This window comes from Rhodofomes roseus (genome assembly GCF_022264815.1).
Source record: "Rhodofomes roseus strain CIRM-BRFM 1785 chromosome Unknown C8Q71scaffold_16, whole genome shotgun sequence".
Taxonomy (NCBI): domain Eukaryota; kingdom Fungi; phylum Basidiomycota; class Agaricomycetes; order Polyporales; family Fomitopsidaceae; genus Rhodofomes; species Rhodofomes roseus.
The window spans coordinates 886,573-905,101 of record NW_025952972.1 but is presented as its reverse complement, the minus strand read 5'-3'; the positions used below and the strand labels follow the sequence as shown (position 1 = coordinate 905,101).

General features: G+C 53.0%; 5 protein-coding genes across 5 annotated transcripts; 4 read left to right on the top strand and 1 right to left on the bottom strand.

Moving 5' to 3' along the window:
- Positions 1–2,071: 2,071 nt before the first annotated feature.
- Positions 2,072–3,068, top strand: C8Q71DRAFT_725420 (uncharacterized protein; the record flags this gene model as incomplete). Its single annotated transcript, XM_047921698.1, has 4 exons — positions 2,072–2,459; positions 2,521–2,580; positions 2,636–2,695; positions 2,800–3,068. The coding sequence occupies 4 exons, from the start codon at positions 2,072–2,074 to the stop codon at positions 3,066–3,068; spliced, it is 777 nt and encodes a 258-aa protein (XP_047776903.1).
- Positions 3,069–3,896: 828 nt separating this feature from the next.
- On the bottom strand, positions 3,897–4,655 carry C8Q71DRAFT_859904 (uncharacterized protein; the record flags this gene model as incomplete). The annotated part of the gene is made up of 4 exons (XM_047927720.1): positions 3,897–4,092; positions 4,140–4,238; positions 4,291–4,361; positions 4,419–4,655. The coding sequence occupies 4 exons, from the start codon at positions 4,653–4,655 to the stop codon at positions 3,897–3,899; spliced, it is 603 nt and encodes a 200-aa protein (XP_047776902.1).
- Positions 4,656–9,194: 4,539 nt separating this feature from the next.
- On the top strand, positions 9,195–11,749 carry C8Q71DRAFT_873913 (uncharacterized protein; the record flags this gene model as incomplete). Its single annotated transcript, XM_047928368.1, has 6 exons — positions 9,195–9,384; positions 9,439–9,611; positions 9,667–9,749; positions 9,805–10,168; positions 10,218–10,943; positions 10,994–11,749. The coding sequence occupies 6 exons, from the start codon at positions 9,195–9,197 to the stop codon at positions 11,747–11,749; spliced, it is 2,292 nt and encodes a 763-aa protein (XP_047776901.1).
- A 925-nt stretch (positions 11,750–12,674) lies between these two features.
- On the top strand, positions 12,675–14,509 carry C8Q71DRAFT_859901 (uncharacterized protein; the record flags this gene model as incomplete). Its single annotated transcript, XM_047927719.1, has 8 exons — positions 12,675–12,838; positions 12,891–13,036; positions 13,096–13,206; positions 13,257–13,446; positions 13,503–13,887; positions 13,941–14,014; positions 14,066–14,273; positions 14,327–14,509. 8 exons carry the CDS (start codon positions 12,675–12,677, stop codon positions 14,507–14,509), a joined length of 1,461 nt encoding a protein of 486 aa, XP_047776900.1.
- Positions 14,510–15,236: 727 nt separating this feature from the next.
- Positions 15,237–18,360, top strand: C8Q71DRAFT_859900 (uncharacterized protein; the record flags this gene model as incomplete). The annotated part of the gene is made up of 14 exons (XM_047927718.1): positions 15,237–15,471; positions 15,526–15,720; positions 15,778–15,918; positions 15,975–16,225; positions 16,289–16,495; positions 16,554–16,922; positions 16,975–17,139; positions 17,191–17,226; positions 17,281–17,433; positions 17,484–17,569; positions 17,613–17,717; positions 17,768–18,039; positions 18,088–18,192; positions 18,248–18,360. 14 exons carry the CDS (start codon positions 15,237–15,239, stop codon positions 18,358–18,360), a joined length of 2,433 nt encoding a protein of 810 aa, XP_047776899.1.
- Between the last annotated feature and the right edge of the window lie 169 nt (positions 18,361–18,529).

The window sequence follows — 18,529 nt, the reverse complement described above, 5'->3', positions numbered from 1 at the left end:
TGTGACCAGCGCTGGTGCCAAAGCGCAAGGTTCAGATCGCAGGTCCTAGAAGCGGACGATGCATTCTTTGTCTGAGACACAGTCTGGCCCAGCAGATAGCCGACATTGTGCTCGTTAACTCACGCCTTGAAGCGCAGCTCCCAGTCCTGGTAAAACAAAAATGTGTTTGCAGCCTGCAGCTCGACGATGTAGCCCTTCTCGTGTGTGAGATGGAAAATAGACAATAAATTGCTAGCAAGCGCAGGGACATGAAGGATGTCATGCAGTACAACAGCTGGTGGTAAAACCACCTCCCTCTCAGCAGGCTGAAAAACTACAGATGATGTGCAAGTTGGCAAGGCAAATGGGGATGGAATGGGGCAAGTAGGAGCAAAACCAGTGGCAGTTAGGTGTCATGTGTGCAGAAGCACCTGTGCTGGTTGGTGTTCCAATTAGCTGCTGCAGGCATAGAGAGCCAGGAGGCGCAATCTGATGAGGAGAGGAGGGCAGAAGTGCAACCAGCACTCACAGTGGCCACTCCAGTGGACTCCTGGGTCACATCCTGCACATCCTGGATGTTTTTCGACGCCTCCTTTGCCTCCTTTGCCTTATCCTTGCCCTTGCCAGATGCCCTTGCCAGAGTGAAACTGCGTGTGCTGTGATGCTCTCTCCTTTGCCTTGACACTAGCATCTGTTGAGCTCGAATTTATTCCGCATTTCTGCGGATTATTCTGAGCTCCATTGCCCTGTCCAAGTCATAATATGTGTCCTGGTGTGTTCTCCTTTATTCCACATGGACGCCATTACTGTACCGTGCATACTGTATTTTTCCAATGTTTTTCCCTTCACTCTACCATTTTCTAGAATGTTTGACACTTCTGGGATTTGAACCCTTGCACTCATTTGCTTTTTACTTGTTTGTTGATTTCGACTTTGTGGCTGTATGTATTACATAACACACACCATAGACAGTCCGCCTCGTCGAGCTCTCAGTCCCTAAGACTTGACAGAGCTCAACTTAGGTGTGTATCTTTGCTTTCTTGAATATAAAGACTTTACAGAGCTCGACTTAGGTGTTTGGAATCACCCTGAGGCGCACTGCAGCCAATAGCATCGCATTTGGAGAAAGCACTGCTCTGGCCAGAGCAACTGCAGAAAGCGCAGATGATGGCAGCAGCGACCTGGGAGAGGACAGGGATCGTCAACAACGCACCAGGCTGGTTTTCGAGCGCAACAAACATGTCCTGGAGCTTCTCAAGCGTGAGGGCGTCGTCCAGCAAGAGGGTCTGACGAAGAGCAGCATATTCGGCGGGCAGTGCACGAATTAGGGCCATAAGGACGAGTTCATCGTCGAGTTTGGCAATGTCGAAGTCCTGGGGACGAAGGGCCTTCATATCGGACTTGAGCTGCGAAGCTCGCGTCGAAAGCGTCGAAAGGGACTTGTCCTTGGCCTTGGAGAGGCTCAGGAGCGCATTGTAGGTGTTAAAACGCGTACCAGGTCGTTTCTGCATGTGCACAGACTCCAGCTTCACCCACATCACCTCAGGATCGTCTCAGATCGCCTCCAAATGCGTCTGCTGCTCCCTCTCCACACACCCCCAGATCTCCCCAGCTGCCAGGTCCCTCCTGTTCTCGAAATCGCGCAAGTCTCAACGTTCTGAGGCGTCCAGAGGCAGAGTAAACAAAGGCCTGGTCTCTGAGCCCTTCACAATGCGAAGAGCTGCAAGAGTTCAAAGTCTAGCCTCCATATCGAGCCTCCATTGCTGGTAGTTGTGATTGGTGAGCTTCGGGAACGCAGCAGGGGACGGCGCCATGGTGACGGTACAAAGGGCGACGTGCGGATGGACGGGTTGAGCAAAGAACGGCGCAGAACGGCGCAGAGATGAGCGAGATATTGACCAAAGATCGAATAGGGGCGAAGACAGGGGCTTTCAAAGTGCAGGTAGGCTGAAAGAGCGAACGGGGAAACCTTGGGAGGGCCACAGAGCATTTGGACGGGCAGATATGGACGTCTTGAGGCTTTCAGAGTGCAGGGCTCATAACCTGTTGGCTGCAGTGCGCCTCAGAGTGATTCCAAAGGCCTACATCTGCCATGACACCACACAGGCATAACTGGTCTCAATCATCACGGCACAAGAGGATGCGTTCCGAGGGACCAGACACTGGCAGCGTGCCGGCTACACTGAAGAAACTCTGCAGCAACAACGGCGCCCCCGTGCCCGTGCTTCCCGCTTTGGCGGAAGTCAGCGACGAGGGCGGCCCCTGGCCTGGCATCCCCGCTTTGGCGGCAATCAGCAATTTTGCTAACTATCTGGCATTCAGTCGCGACAACAGCCCTGGGCCATCAGTACCAGCCTCCGAGGCCAAACACCTCCGAATCCGACGTCACCTCAGCAACACCTGCACCCAACTCATGGCACTCTATACTAGCCAAGGAGCCAGCAGCGAGAATAATGCTGAATCAGCAAGCACATCTGACGGTGAAGATCACACACCTTTTTTCAATGCAGCCAGCTGATCCTGTCATGATTGCCATTATAGAGTCAGATGCGCGGCAACGCCTTACCAAGGAGATAGATCAGTATGAGAAGGACATTGCTGGTATGATTTCTTGCATAAGACTGCCCACTGCCTCTCTGATGCTGACATATGACAGCGCGCAACCGGACCATCGAACACCTCCTTGTGCGGCTGGCAAACTCGGAGCGTCACACGAGTAAATAGTGTCATTGTAACATTGTAAAGGATACCGCGTAACCACCGGATAGTTACTGTACTTATTCTAACTCGGTTTGCGTGCGGACGACCTCCTCCCTCCAGAGGAGAGGGCCCGTTTCCTGGACGCCTCTTGCCAGCGCTCCGTCCATCCTCGCCCGCCCGTCCACCTGCAAGGCGCGCAACACCGCCTCCACGTCCCACTCATCGTCAACCCCAGCGTCAGGCATCGCCGCCGCATCCTCCTCGGTGACGGCGAGGGCGGCAACGGTCCTCTCGACAAAGAGAGCCTTGTGCACCTTGGTCGCCTGGACCTTCTTGCCGCCGCGGGCGCGGGGATGCCTCGGTCTCTGGCGTCCCACGGAAGCATCTAAATCTGTCATAGCACATCAGGGAAAACCGCCCATGTTCCCAAACATATTTCAACGTATTTTAACATAAAATAATCAGTTTCAACATGTTAGGCCTGCCGCAACATACCCAACAAACGTACTCATGTTATAAGAGACGCTTGCTCAATATAACATGTTTACACATTGTTCAATCAGTTCAGACATGTTATTGTAAATCCTTCAAACCAGTGAGGGGCTGTTGGGGCTTTTGGTTAAATTGTTTCAAGGGTGGTTCATTGGCACTTTAAGTCTGTTTCCCCTTGATTGGTTGCCGTTCTAATAGTGTCTTAATGTGTTTTCACCGGTTGAGAGTTGATTCGGCCCTGTTTTGTTGTTCTTGGGTTATCTCTGGGTTGGTCAATAATCGATCACAATGTTTGCCCATCCACTCCTGGTTGCTCCCAGTGGCTCTGAATTTGTCTCAACCAGTCAAATATACTGACGGCTTCCCCGGCTCAGCCCATTGGTGCATATGGGTGGAATGATTCATGAATATAATGCGCGTGACGTGACGATAAGGGATACAGCAGATGGCAAAGATACAGTACGGATGGTGCGGATGCGGCGACCAAAGAAAGTAACTGGGGCATCATGGAAGAGGGCAACTCGGTGTACCGTTTGGTATGAAGAGAGGGGGACACAACAGAGTACAACAACCTTAAGTCCGGTCAACGAGATACTATCCTACAAGCCCGAGAACGCGGTTGTGTGCCCGGGGTGCAGCCTGACAATGATGTCAGTTGAGAGACCGATAGCCCAGATTCAGTCCATGCCTTTGCGTCACAAACAGAGGTGGCCACAGACTCCGACCTAGTCTTTGTCCCCACTACCAGCGTTCGACGGCCCAGCCTCAGCAGCACGCTGCGACGCAGCTGGGGTAGCGTTACTGGCGGCTCGCCGCCGCCATTTCGCCTTCAACATCCCAGTGTTGAAACCCGGGTCTTCGGCTACGGCCTTCTTGGCTTTGACGTTCTTGCCATCATCGCGCTTGAGGTTAGCATACACCCTGTTGAGCCGTGTGAGCATGCTTCTTGGAGAAAATAACCAACTTACTTGATGTGGTCCTTCAGCGTCTTGTTCATGGAGTTGGCCAGTTCAACCAAGTTCTCGTCGCGTTGGATTACATCCACGCCAATCTTCAACTTATCGAATCTGTCGCTGATGTCAAGAGGCTACATCGCATACAGCAGCACAAAGGGCATACACGGCTGCATACACCTTCTGTTGAAAGTGAACGGATGTGGCATCCAACACATCGTCGAAGGCGGCCAAGATCTGCAAGTTGTTCGTCTGTTAGACAGCACCGTCACGGACAATGATCTGATCACTTACGGCGCAGCAGGCAAGTGCTATCATGTTGCTTGGGATGATTTTGCACTGCCCGTCGAGGTCGTACTTCTCCCTGCAGCCCGGCCGGAAGGCGTCTGGATTTTTTCCTGTGTACCACATACCGGCAATGACTTCTGCGATCACATCAGGAAAAACCAATCTGTCTTGCCAGGCCTTGCCGAGATTACACAAGCCATTTTGAGGCTTTTTGCCCTTGTCCAAGTGCAAAAAGCTAGCCATGGCAAGCTCAATTGCGCGTCAAACTAACCAATTCCCTTGCCAGGACCACTGTTGCCTTGCCAAGATTACAGGGCCCTTAACCCAAGCCATCCAAGCACGTACCATTTTGCTACATATTGCTAAAGTGTCTTACTTACGTGTGCTTCAAGGCAGCCAAGCAGGTCATATTGCATACTTCAAGTTCCTACCTACCAAGTACCAACTGTACATACTACCATAGAGTTTGGTAACTGTACTTTGTAGCCCAGTTGTTGAGCAGGAATCTACTTGCTTTATCTAAGACATTGTTCGAGTTCCAGTCCTCAGGCACAGGGATGGAGGGCGAGTCTACAGAATTAGGTCTAGGAAAACGGGGGATTAATTGACAGGACTGGCATATCATGCTCAGGGGAACGACCTCCCCAGGAGTGGTGCTGTCCGCTCGAAGGGGCATCTTGTGCACCTCGTACATCATATGAATGGGATCCGCACAAGCAGGAAGCTTGGCAAACCATTCTACGTATGCAAGAGGTCCGTGCTGGGCCCATTCGTCTGGTGCTGGCATTGGTCCTCCATTCGCGCTGTACTCGGTGATCTTGTCAGGTAAGCGGAAGACGACTTTGACTCGTCCGATCCGGGTCCCTGGGATGGTAAATTTGTAAGCTCGTTCGTGATGCACTCACATGGAGCGTACCTTGTAAGCCGGTTGCCTCAGCGTCATCACCTTGAAGCACAATGACGGTGTCAAATCTTGCGGCCTGACTGCCAAAGGCTGGCTTTGCCTTCACAGCGTCACGTTCGGCGGTGTTGTCGCTGAGAGGTACGTTGGTGAATTTAAAACCGTGGAAGATGTCGAGGCGGGAGAATGGAAGATAGGATGGGGCTTCCTGGGCTTCGCTATGGGTGAGCAGGCGTCCAAGCTTCATGCGATAGATGTACTGGTTCAGGGCTTTGGGGAACCCGGGTGCTGCGTGTCTGTTAGCAATGGAGGGGATGGATTGTTGCTTTAGAGATGGTTGCTTGGACATTAGGATGCCGGTTTTGCTGGTCGTGGTGGGCTTGTGTGGATCTGATGAGCCAGCCTGAGCATTCCCATTTGCGTCTCGATCTCCATGACCTAGCTCCTCTGCAAGCTGCTCCTCTGCAAGCCGCTCCTGCAGCGTCTCAAATATGGCTACTTTCTCCCGGCATTCGAGCCACTTCACCATCTGTGGACGTTCTTCCTGGTGGTTCGTAGCCCTCCAAGCCTTCTTCGCCAAGTCGATGTGGAGACGTTCGAACATCTCCGTATTGTAGTTATCGGTCGTACCCAGGAATTTGATCGTCTGGATATAGTGGAGTAGAGAGTGAAATTTAGGGATGTTCAAATGCTCGCGAATACCCAACTCCTGCAAAACGCCCTTGTTCTTGTGGAAGATGTCCAGTGCGTCGGACATGTACTGGAGAGTGATGTCGTCATGAGTGGGATACTGGGCGAGGTACATGAAGTCGAGGAGCGAACGGAATGTAAGCATGACACCGTTTGGCACGCGTCCAGCAAGACACCCCAGGAGAATGCGGGCAATGTCCTTCCTTTCGCTTCCAGACACCTGCGACAAGGCAGATATGCCATTCTTGAAATGTCGCGTGCCGTACGCAGGAGGTAGGGTGCGGATCCTTTGGTCGAGTTCCTGCTCGTCCATAAGGTCGGCGCACCATTCAAGGACATGCTTGAAAACACCCTGGTAGAGCTGGTGGAGCACGTCAGAGGTGATGCAAGTATGTATGTCGGCATAGGGGAGATCCTTCCAGAATGGGTCTACAACGTAGCCGGAAACATTGTAATCCTTGCACGCGTTGTAGAAAGGTGCTGAGCCGGGCTTGTCGCCCTTGCCACCAGCCTTCCTAAGCACGTCCAGAGTCCATATTTGACGCCTGGGTAGCTGCGCCTTCCAGTCCTCGAGAGACGACTCTGGGCACTGGCAGATGGGACACGTACCGTACTTGGTGCAGGTCACCAAGCACTGCTCCGGGTAGTCTGCCACGTAAGCTGCAAGGATAGGAAAAACCTTGCATATCTTGCCGTCGCCACACGTAGCGTCCACGCCGTGCTTCCCAGCCTCTTCCAAGGGCTTCAAGATGAGCTTGACCGATGCGTGGAACAGTTGCTGCACCAGGGCACGCTGTCTCTTCTCGGAGAGGCCCGCTCGGTTCACTTTGTCGACGGAGAGATAGCCTATGAGGACACAGGCGTGCTCGGATGGCTTGCGGCGCAAAGCCTTGGGTATGTTGCCAAGAGTCATGTATACTGGGTATGCGGATCGGTTGCCTGAGAATTGGGTGAGTTGAGTCTTGTCGGTGGAGATGATGATGGGAGCAAGCGTGGCCCCAAGGGGCAGAACACTCTGCAGATATATTCAAGTCAGAAATACAGATAGCAAAGAACGTAGCTTTAACTCACCTGAATGGCTTGCCACCACTTTCCGGTCCACATCTCGGTGTAGGTTCTGTGAGTCCTTGACCGATCCGTGAATATCCTACTAGGTTTGTATATAATCTTGTGAGTGTGGGCTGGATTACCGAGCAAGGCCTTGATAGCCGTGATGATGTCCCGGTACTGTACCAGGTGCTCCTCCCCAGGGCGGTCCTTGAAGCCTATCCATTGCTCCATCCAGGGAGCACGCTCGGGCATCAAGTCGACTTTCTGAAGCAGGGCCTGCATGTTGTGATACGACAGGCCTAGCTTCTGTTGAAACTACTCACAAACGTCAGTTACACATGGTAGCTCATGCCAAACCTGAGACTCACATTGGGAATCCTCAGCAAGCGGTCCACGGCACCCTCTGTCAAGCCTTCCTTGATGCACCATGACCCTAGGTCACAGTCCATCTCGGACTCACATGGGTCCCATAGCCGATCTGGGGACTGGAAGCCATCTGCACAACGCATGACTTAGTGAACACGACTGGAGTTGTTGTACTCACCCTTCCCCTGGCTGAAACGTTTCCTCCACTGCTCCTGAGCCGTAGGCCCTTCACCATACTCCTTCCCAGCCTTCTCATCCACCTCAACAATTCTATCGTCATCGTCATCATCCAGGACTATGGAGGTGCGACGACGGTTTGGTGCGGAAGATGGGCCCGCTTCCTGCTGTCCTTGCGTGGCTTGGCCGTCGTGGCTGGGACCAGCTAAAGGGACGAATATTAGCTGTTCCATCGCCTCTTCTGCCTCAGATGTGTCCCCGTCTTCATCATTAAGAGACGGCCCATCCTCACTAGGATTGTCCCCTCCTAACATATCAATTAGCGTCTTGCTCACTGCAAGGGTAATCCACTGACCTGGCTCGGGCTCAAACTGACTAGTGTCAGGAGATATTCCTCTACGGCCTTGTTCAAGAATGCCAGAGCTAGAGCTGGAGCTGGATACCGAGTTAGTGCTCAATTGCGTGTGCTTTAAGCACCACGCACCTAGAACTGTTGTTCTGCAAGGCGTCCAAGCCATGCCGGCGCATCACCACTTCATCCTTGTTGTCGAGAGGCGTGTAAATCACCCTGTTCTTCCCTTTTCTATACCAGGCGCATTTCTGGCTTGTGGACTGGTGCGACATAAGCCCTTGCATTGTTTCAAATGGCTTGTTGCATGCCTCACAGACCGGGCCAAGGACCGGTTTAAAGCCCTGTAGCTTGAGGCGCTTGGTGCAGTTGCTGCTCATGGTTCTACACAGAGGGATTAGGGGATTAGTATAGATTTCTCAACTTCTGAGAACCGACCATGTGTGGTGAATACGCTCCAGGTTACACGCAACTTCGACTCAAACACAAAACACGTAAATCCCGCAGTCCGTGCGGGAACATTTCCGGTGTTCCGGTTTGACAGAACCTTAAGTGTGGGGACGCCGTACTGGCTCGGTGCCCTTAACCGTCTCACTCTCCTTAGGTGGTTTTGCTCCCCACCACCATCCTTCCCTCTTCAACGTATCATCTCATCAAGCGCTACTCGTCAAGCGCCACATCTCATACACTGTACGGTCTCTTTGCCTTACAGTTCTAACACTCATAGTTCGTCAGTCTACACATAGGTAGTCAGCTTTTGAGCTAAAATACCGGATCACTTACTTTTCTCTTCTGAATCTCCATCTGTGTGGTCAGGTAAGGTAAGTAAAGTTCCTTGAGTTTGATTCCAGTTGGTACACTCAGTGTAAGGCGATGTGGGCGCGTTGGCAATCGCCGTTCCTGATTGGCTGGAAAGTCGGCGAGGTCCTCACCTATTCCCTTATAAGGAAGGTTGCACAACCAGGCACTTGGGGCTCTGCTGCGACGATACCTGACGGTACGCAGGGCCTGCACGTTATCGTTGAGAATCGTCAAGAAGTTCAGTGTGAGAGCATGAAGGCCTCATGGCCTTCATATGCGCCCGTCGAAGTTGGGGAAAAGGAGAACAGAGGTACAAGTTAGGATGTGTATGTGCACGGCAGCGTCACTTGACTTGCTCCGCCCGCAGTTACATAACACCTCACCCGTATCATGTTGAACTGCAGGCATCCCCAGGAACTTCCCTCCCGTATCGTTGAAAACGCAACTCATGGCTTCCCCTCAGGTCTCCTTTGACTCCCCTATCACTTCTGCCGCAAGCCCCGCCGCCAAGTCAGACGAGTCGTCCTCGTCGTCCAACGGCAAGACAGCTTTCACGTCTCAAGCGAGTGACCCACCTGTTGACAGCTCCTTTGTCGACTCCGGATACTCTGGAAGTGACGACGGTAAGGGCAATAAACGTCAGTGCCGTACATATGTCCTGTGCCCCCCTTCTCATTGTTCACCGACTACAGAGCCAACCCCTTCCAACACCAATCCCTTCGACACCAATCCCCACGTCCAGCATCTGTTCAATCGCCTGCTCAGTAGCAACTTCCCTCACCAGCACAAGATCTTCGGCAACTGGTTCACTGACGAAGTCTTCCCCTGGCTCACTCGGGCTACATTTGTAGAACCTTCGGTCAGGGTAAGCATGCTTCGTTCGTTAGTGTCACTTCTGCATGTGTGCTGACATATCCTAGACCATTTACCTGCCGCGTGACAAGTGGTACAAGCTAGAGGAACACTTCGCCTCTTGCCATCAAATCCGTCGTGGCATCATCAAGTGAGTTGTTTATTCCCAATGGTGACGGCTATGCTGATGACTGAGTACACAATAGATTATTCTACAATCTCAGCCAGCAACACTTAGCAATGTCCGTCACCACTCCCTTGCACACAGAATCCGGCAGGCAGCTGGAGGAAGGTATCAATGTTGTCGCGTACCCGAGTGAACAACTCAAGTACACGAAGCTCAAGGCGGAGAGTAGCGAGGCAGCACCGTACTGTGTCACATCAGAGGGCAAGATGCTCCAGCAGGTCGCTGACCACAAGCTGTCGGTTGTTCTTCGCCAAGAATTCAGGCGTCTGCTGGGCCGACGTAGGGTCACTCGAGGAGCCAAAGTGCAACCTCCCCCATTCTCTTGCGAGGTCACCAATGTGGAGACGTCCCACAGCGAGCATGACGGTCACGTTTTACACAAAGTAAGTTCCTGTGCTGCTGTACATAGGCTGGCTCTGACTCTGATTGAAGGCTGCTGTGGGATCAACAACGGAAACCCTTCGAACAGCCGGTCTCATGACCAAGTTCGCTCCTGCAGAGGTGGAGGGTGTGGTTTTCTTGCATGCACCTGCCCCGGCGGCCACTTCCTTGTCTACCCTCGCCAGCCCAGCAGGCGCTCAGGCCTCGGCCGGATCCCCTTCTCTCCGTCCACCAGCCACTTCCTTGTCTACAACTACTATTGCCGTCTCGTCTACACTTGCCCCGGCGGCCACTTCCTTGTCTACACCTGCCCTGGCAGCCACTTCCTCCGAGTCGTCTACCCTTGCCAGCCTGGCAGGCGCTCAGGCCCAGGGCCGTCCACGGCGGCAGTCTACCAAGCCAGCGGCCCGATCCCCTTCTCCCAGTCCAGTGCGGCGGTCTATCAAGCCAGAGGGAGAAGAGAGTGAGATATTCGGTATCGTCCCGGTCATTATCATCAACCTCCAGGACAGTTCAATGGCAAAGGGAGATGGAAAGCCTGTGGGCTGTAAGATGGTCACCTTCACCTCAGCGGATGGCATACTCGAATTGAAAATGGCACCCCTCAAAGATCCCGATTCTTTCTTTGGCCAACTCTGGAAGGGAGACACGCTACTCACCCCAGAAAGGTCGGCTGCGATGCTTGTCTTCCTGGACAGAGAGGGTCTGGAGCGCCTGAGGAAGGGTGTCACGGCTGGATGGAGTGCAGATCGGTTCATCGAGGAAGGAGATGGCATGGTAAGCCTCACTAAGATCTCTGCTTCACGACATTGCTGAAGTGAACATAGCACATCGTCCCAGACGTCCCAGAGGCACCGGGTGACAGCACCCAGCAAAGCCCCAAAGTACAGCAGGAATACCGGAGGATGATACCAGTGTGGGGGCAGTACGTGCGGCAACTTCGCTATATGCAGTGCGCGTACGAAAAGCTGGCCATCAACGTGATTCATGGCGCCAATTCTGACAAGGTGACTGCGTGGCTGAAAGACGTCCTCCCTCGGCTCAAGGCACAAGAGGCACAGTTGCCTGAGGGTGTCGTGAAGGACGACAACTACGGCCTCGCGTATGTGGTAGACCTCATTGCTGAAGGTCTCGCACAGGCAGCAGAAAAAATGGCCGTGGAAAAGCACCAAAGTAGCTTCTCGGCACAGAACAGTTACCCCAAGGTCTTGTTGGCCGCCGGCATGAAGCGGACCCATGGCGATCCGCGCTGGGTCGATATTGATGACGGCCACCTCAATGACGGCTACCAATACCTGCTCGAAGGGACACTGACCAAGAAACCGCGCTTCGAGGACCGGCTTGAGCCACCACGCCCCATCATGGACCATAAGTGGCGCAACCCAGCGGGCCTACAGCAATACAATGAGTTTGTTGTAGGATACAATGTGGAACGTGACACAGCCCCAGTTGAGGCGGCACAGGAGGCTAAAGACGGGGAGTATGTTGACACGTCCACTGGCAGTGGGTCCTGTCGGCCCAGTCGGCAGAAGGACAAAGGGAAGGGCACGGCCAAGGGGCAGAACATGATGGGCAGGCGATAGGCGGTTGTTCTCGCTAGCCTGAGTCATTGTTGTCGTTGCTGGGTTGTTCTCGCTAGCCTGAGTCATCGTCATCGTCGTCGTTGCTGTCCGTACCATTGTATTCTCATTGTTCCTACAGGTGTACATATGTATCATGGTCCGTATCGCTTGTCGTGTTCACTATCAACTTTGCCCAATATCTACGCATACCTGACATGTGTCATGTGATATGCCAGTCATGATTACGTCAGCTTGGGGCCGCGGTATGGACTTTGGAAGGCAGCAAGCAGCCTAGGGATTCTCTTTCTGACATCTTTATAGCTATGGTGTCGGTGCTCCTCACTTCAGAGGAGAGCTGTGCGCTGGTGGAATTACTAGGTCGGACGAGGGCCCTTACACCTGCCTTGTCTGGCTTGCTACACCGTCTACAAGGTCTCCAACCTGACCAAGCCACCGCATCTGGATGTACCAGCGGTCCTGGACCAGGTAGGTATCATTCATACAGGGTGAGTACAGACGTACTAACATGATTGAAAATGAAACAGATACTGATATGGTAATCACAACATCTCAGGTTGCTCAGGTTGCTAGCGGTGTCACCGATGCTACCGCTAGTAGCATCGATTGCGATAAGTCCGCAGCTACAGCAGAGCAGGGCGTCGGTCCGGAGCGTTCTACAACTCGGAGGTCCCAACGTCATCCGGGACCAAGTCCTTATCCCAAAGGTGGCCCTTCAGAGGGATCAGGTGGTGCTGGCGAACCCAATGATGCCGACTTTCGGCCACCACTGGCATGCCCTTGGAATGGCATTCAGTTCAATGCCAAAAGGGCCGGTTGGGAGGAGCTCAGTGCTCCTCTTCAAAGCTCCAATCCTGAGATAATCAAATTCTTGACGTCCATAACCCGCCCACTCTCAGAGCGTGCCATTATCAAATGTGGTCTTGCGATGCGTCGTTACTTGGATGCGGGTTTGAAAGGCTACACACGGGCCATCACTTCGGAGAAACTCGAGGCAGTAGTTGCTCGATGCGTTTTTGCTAAACAGCAGGACACCGCTGCTTCCTTTAACGTTATGCTCAGTCGAATTCAACTAGCATGCAAGGTCACAAGGTGAGATTTGTTTGTCCTGGAACGCCTGTATGGCTGACACTGACTGCAACAGTATGCTGGCAGACAAGGACAGGGCCTACAAATCGACGCAGGTCATATGGGACGCTTGTCTGGGGCACGTTGAGGACGCGCTGGTTTATAGAGAATTCAATGAGATGTGTGCGTCTGGAAGAAAGTACGCACGGTTGGCGGCAGGAGGTAAGCAAGTACTCAGGTGGACAAGGTACCAATTCTGAACGTCACACCAAATATGGCAGGGTCAATCTATGTACTTATGGTGATCGCTCTTCGCAACCAACGATGGACTATCCGTAGGGGCCATGTCAACCTCTCAACGGACATCGGTAACCTGCTGAGATGGCCTGACGGTGCGTTGAATCTCTTCACAATGGCTCGATGGAATCTGAACAACGCATAGATTCAGAAGAAGGCAAAATGATCACGGAGTCTATCATACCCATGGTCGCACTTCTAGCTCGTACCTGCCCTATCAAGATCGAGGAGATCATGCAAGATTCAGCTCTGCTCGAGCTCAACGGCGTGCCTGCAGAGATACTGTGCAGTGACCTAGCCATATCTGACAAATTGTTCGAGAGCGTCAGGTCCAAGTGAGTGCTTGCGCTTACAGCTAGCCCCCAAGAGTACTGATTCTGGTGCTTACTAGTTCATTTGTACTAGTCCCTAGGCACAATGCTGCATGGGCACAATTTGATAGCATTTCCAAATCGAATGGGACAACTGACGCCTCGAACGACACTCCCTCGCCATGTGATAGGGAGGAATCTCCATTAACCGTATTCTCGGAGGAATCTGAGCCCAGATCCATAGATGCTCAAGGGGACTGTTTGGCGTTGGCTATGACGATCCCTACCGAGTCAGCGGGCGTGCAAGTGCAGACCATTGCAACCTCATACGATCCCGGACACACCAATAACTCACGTTTCCCAGCTTGTCGAGATAGGAATGATAACAATGAATGGACGGAGAGAGCTCGTGCAGAGGCATGTGGAGCTAGCAAACCAGCAGACCTCCAGGAGCTGGAGACCACGGTGAGTACACTGAGTTGCATGAATACTTAAATAGTGACGTGCGTCCCACGCAGTTGAGCACGATGTATGTCTCAGGGAAACGACGCACTCAGGACTCATATACAAGGGTGGCCTTGGACGGCGTGAAGTGTGTATTATGCCCATTCATACCTTGTTTCTCTGTCTGATGTGTTGCCAGGGATGTCCTAGCGATACAAGGTGCTGACGAAGCACTTCTGGCAAGCATATGCACGTCTATGCCAGAGGCTATGAAACGCAGCCTCACCCAGCGGTTCATCTCGTGTTTTGACTCAGATCCCTTGCAAGCCAGGACCACAGCATCGGATCCTCTCACGCAGCCGTACGAGACTCTCCATTTCTCTTGGTACAACAGGCACTGTACTCAGGTGTGTTCTAAGCCTTTGGGTTCCCTTCCGTCCGTTGAATTGGGTTCACAAAGGGACACAACGCGCCCCAGGACGTCCTGCCTCGTATGATGAGGCGTGCTGGTGTCAGCAGAACCAATCACAGCCAGCTAATGCCTTACCCGTTGAAAGACATGGTTGATAATGCAGCGCTCTACGAGTCCCTCAACAGCATTCTAGAGGACGTCTTTGCCTGGATTGATGGAAAGGTACTGTAACCCCTCTGTTGTTCAACATCTGCATTGACTCCTCATTTTGTGAAGCTCCAATTCATGCTACCCGCCGAGTATAGCCATCTCGAGGCCATAGCCTCTATTCTTCCTGACGGCAATGTCTCACCTGTTCATCCTTTTGTTGGGCTGGTCATCAACTTCAATGTCATCACAACGGCCCATCGGGACAGCAAGGACAATACATTGTGTCTGGTGATGACTCTTGGAGACTTCGAGGGCGGTGATCTTTGTTTGTATGAACCAGGTCTAGTGATACCACTTAAGCACGGGAACTTTGTAGTATTTCCTTCCTGCGACATCACTCATTTTAATCTACATTACATTGGTCGCAGAGCCTCTATTGTACTACACACGGACAGGGAGATGTCGAAGTGGCTGGACGGGGATCGTAACGGATGGGGCTCTAATGTACACTTCGCAAAGTGATCAGTACCCTACTCTACTTACTGCACTATGAATATCCAGCTAGTCGTACTCAACAAATATGGCACTCTCTATTGTGCATTTGAACTCTTACGTGGCGTCAATGTTGTGTCCCGTTTGGGACTTGGAGTTGAGTTCAGAACTCCGCAAGAGTAGTAGTAGTACAGCCGCCGGAACGGTTGGTTCTTGAACTCGAAGAATGGCCCGGCCACAATGCCCGCTCCCACAGCCAACTCACATCTTGTCCGAGTCCACGTCCCTATCCTCTGTCGACGTCTCTCCCCTCATCATGCCCCCCCGTGCCAAACGCCAGACACGCGCCGCCGCCACGAACCCTGGTACGGCAGCCAGACCACAAGCAAAGCCACCTAAGGCCAGCAAACAGCTCTCGCCGCCCTCGCAGGATGAGAGCGAAGATGGCGACGTGTCGACAACGATGACGGCAGTGGAGAAGAAACTGTATCAGAAACTGAAGGCCAAGCAGGAGCTAGAGGATAAAAAGCGGGAGCTTGCGCGTAAAGCCAGTGAGTACCCTATGTGAATCTGTGTCTGAGGCCATAGCTCTTCACAAACTCTAGACATTCGCAAGAGGTCAAATGCTATGACCATGGAAGAGACACAAGAGGACAAGGGTGAGGACGAAGACGAGGGCCACTATCGCCTACGCAAGAAGACGAGGACGGAGCGAGATGTGGAATCAGTTGAAGACGAGGGCTCGCAGGACAAGGTCGAGGAGGATGAGGAGGTCGAGGAGCCTAAGGAAAGGCAGCGTCGTACGTATATTCCCATCTCACTTGGTCGAACAGCGACTCATCTGCCCTTATCTGTAGCTAAACCCAAACCTATATTCAAGGGCAAGGGCAAGGCCGTGCAGCCCATTGAAGAGCAAGGCGACAATGATGACGTGGTGATGCAGGTCAATGAGGATGACGGGTTGGACGAGGAGGAGAGAGAATTGGCACGGCAAATCGGTGAGTGTGCTTGTGGGTCAGTCGACTGGCTACAACTACAGATGACCTCTCAGCAGCGCCAGTGACGAAGAAGACCCCGGTGTCGCCCAAGAAGACCCCGGTGGTGCCCAAGAAGACCCCAGTGTCGCCCAAGAAGACCCCCGTGTCGCCCGTGTCGCCCAAGAAGGATACCAGGGCAGCAGCACCTGCTGCACCTGCGTCGCCTTCTGAAGGGAAGGCCAAGGGTCGTCCCCGTCGGCTGTCGAAAGGACAACGCGAGGTCTTCGACTATGTTGAGATTACGGTGGCGCCGACAAAGTCAAAGAAGGTGACTGAACACCAATGGTAATTGATGATATGCTAACATTTAACATTGGTATGAACAACGTAGAATGTCAACGGAGCCAAGGTTGCAGACAAGGCAGCGTCTGCAAAGGCCGGAAAGTCGACGTGGTACAGCTTGAGGTCCATCTTGAGGAGCGCTGAAGCTGAAGATAGTGGAGATGATGAGGAAAGAGGCACCGTTGACGAGGGTGATGAGCTGGATGAGGAGGAGAGTGGAGGAGAAGACGAGGCCAGCAACCACAGCGACGTCAAGGTGAGTAATGCTATAGGAATCCATACACAGCCTGCCCGCATGAGTAACAATCCTGCAGTACCTGAAGGGAAAGCGCATTGCAAAGGGCAGAGGCAAGAGAAGGCAGGGTTCCAGCGGTGTTGCACGGAAACGCCTTCGGAACCGTGCTCTGGTGACGGACTTGCCAGACATTGTCGCCCCGGTCAGGAATTTAGCTGCGTCGTACCTCAAGATGCACATCGCGCTCGAGCAAGCCTGGACGACGTACAACGGCTCCACCAATGGTCGCCTGTCAGACAGGCATGAAGTCTTGGAGACAGTTATGACATTGGTGGCGACCCACAAGAACAAGGACGGGCGTGTTCCACGGGATCTTGGGGTTGCGTTGGACGAGCTGTTAGGGGAAGGAGAGGAGGTGGATGCCCTGAGGAAGATGGTGCTTGACCTGGTGAGTTTATCGATCAACATGTCATAACCCTACAGCACTACATCATCCACAGGTCTGGCAGGGCGCGTCGCAGATGAGGAACGACCTCAAGAAGAAGGCAAAGCAGGTTGTCAATGAGGCGTACGGATTCGCGGGGCTGAAAGCACCTAAGAAGGAGGCTCTGGCGACGTGGCTGCTGAAGACCTACAAGCAGAGCATGAAGGGAGGCTACGCCTCCGTGCCTTACTTCACCTTCCCGGTGTTGGAGGTTGTCTAGACAGACGGGCAGAAGAGCAAGGGTGGTAGTCGGGTTGACGAGCAGAAGGTACGTGGTCTAATTGATAGGCTACTGAACAGATGCGACTGACGTTTACTTCAGAGCAAACTGGCCAACACAAAGCTGTTCCAACACCCTGCCATCGCCAAGCTCATCTACGCGTTCTGGTTCAGCTTATCACATAAGGAGGTGAGAGATCAGCGCAAGAAGTTCAGCAGCGTCCCAGACAACCTCATCGCCCTGGTCTGCAATGTGGTGAGTACAGGTATTCATCATTTGAGCACGCTAACGCTGCTGGTAAACAGCTGGAGGCGGCTATCAAGGACCATCTGCAGACCAGTGCAAGCAATGCACTGGACTTGCAATTCTCAAACAAGATCTACGCACCAAAGTGAGTCCACACTAGCATGACTCACTATTGAATGTATAACTAGGGGTCTGCTCAGGTGGAACGACCACATGACGATCCTTGAGGAGATGCGCAAAGTGCGCCCAGAGGTATACCAACGCATGAAGAGTGGCATCTGGACCCGCGTCAAGTGAGTAACAGGTTTTGGATGAGTGGTACAGGCTAACTACGTTTTCTCAGCTTGAAGATCAAGGAAGACGATAAGGTGCGCGGTCGAGCCGATGAGGAGAGCCTGCCTAGCCAACCGCAGGGCTTCAACTGGGATGACATATCTGCGGATGACATCGAGGAAATGGAGCGCGAGGGCGAGGAGGACAAGGTGGAGAGCGAGGATGAGGCCAACACAAAGGACGGGGAGGGAACCTCATTGCGAGAGCTGTCTGAGCAGCCTGCTGAGTCCAAGACGTCTGCGGCTGCAACGGAGGAGGCAGCTCGGGATTCTCAGGACGGCGGTGAGTGCAGGCAGCCTTACTAGCAGAACTTCACTTAATTCTTAGTAGCTGAGGGGGCCGGAGGGAGTGCAGGACAAGATGAAGCAGGCACGTCCAGGATCACGACGGCAACAAAGCCTAGGTCCAGTACGGCACATGCTGCTGAGGACAGAGGTGAGTGCACGTCTCTTGCTGAGGACGAAGTGTGTGCTGACAGTTCAACTTTGAGCCCGGTCGAGTGCCAACGCCCATGCCCATGCACAGGACATCACCGGTGTGAGGATCGAGGTGCTTGAGACCCGGACGTTGCCACCATTGGACGAGAATGCACTCCATGAATGACTCGGCCCTGTACCTGAACTCATTCCCGGGTGAGTGGATCCCACTTATCTCTGTGCACTCGTGTGCTGACAGTGTTTCTTTCTAGAATGAATGTAGCAGTAGATATGTCCGACGTTCTGTTGATCTGGGAGGTGGCCTGGGAAATCGGGTACTGTCATTGTCACTGTCT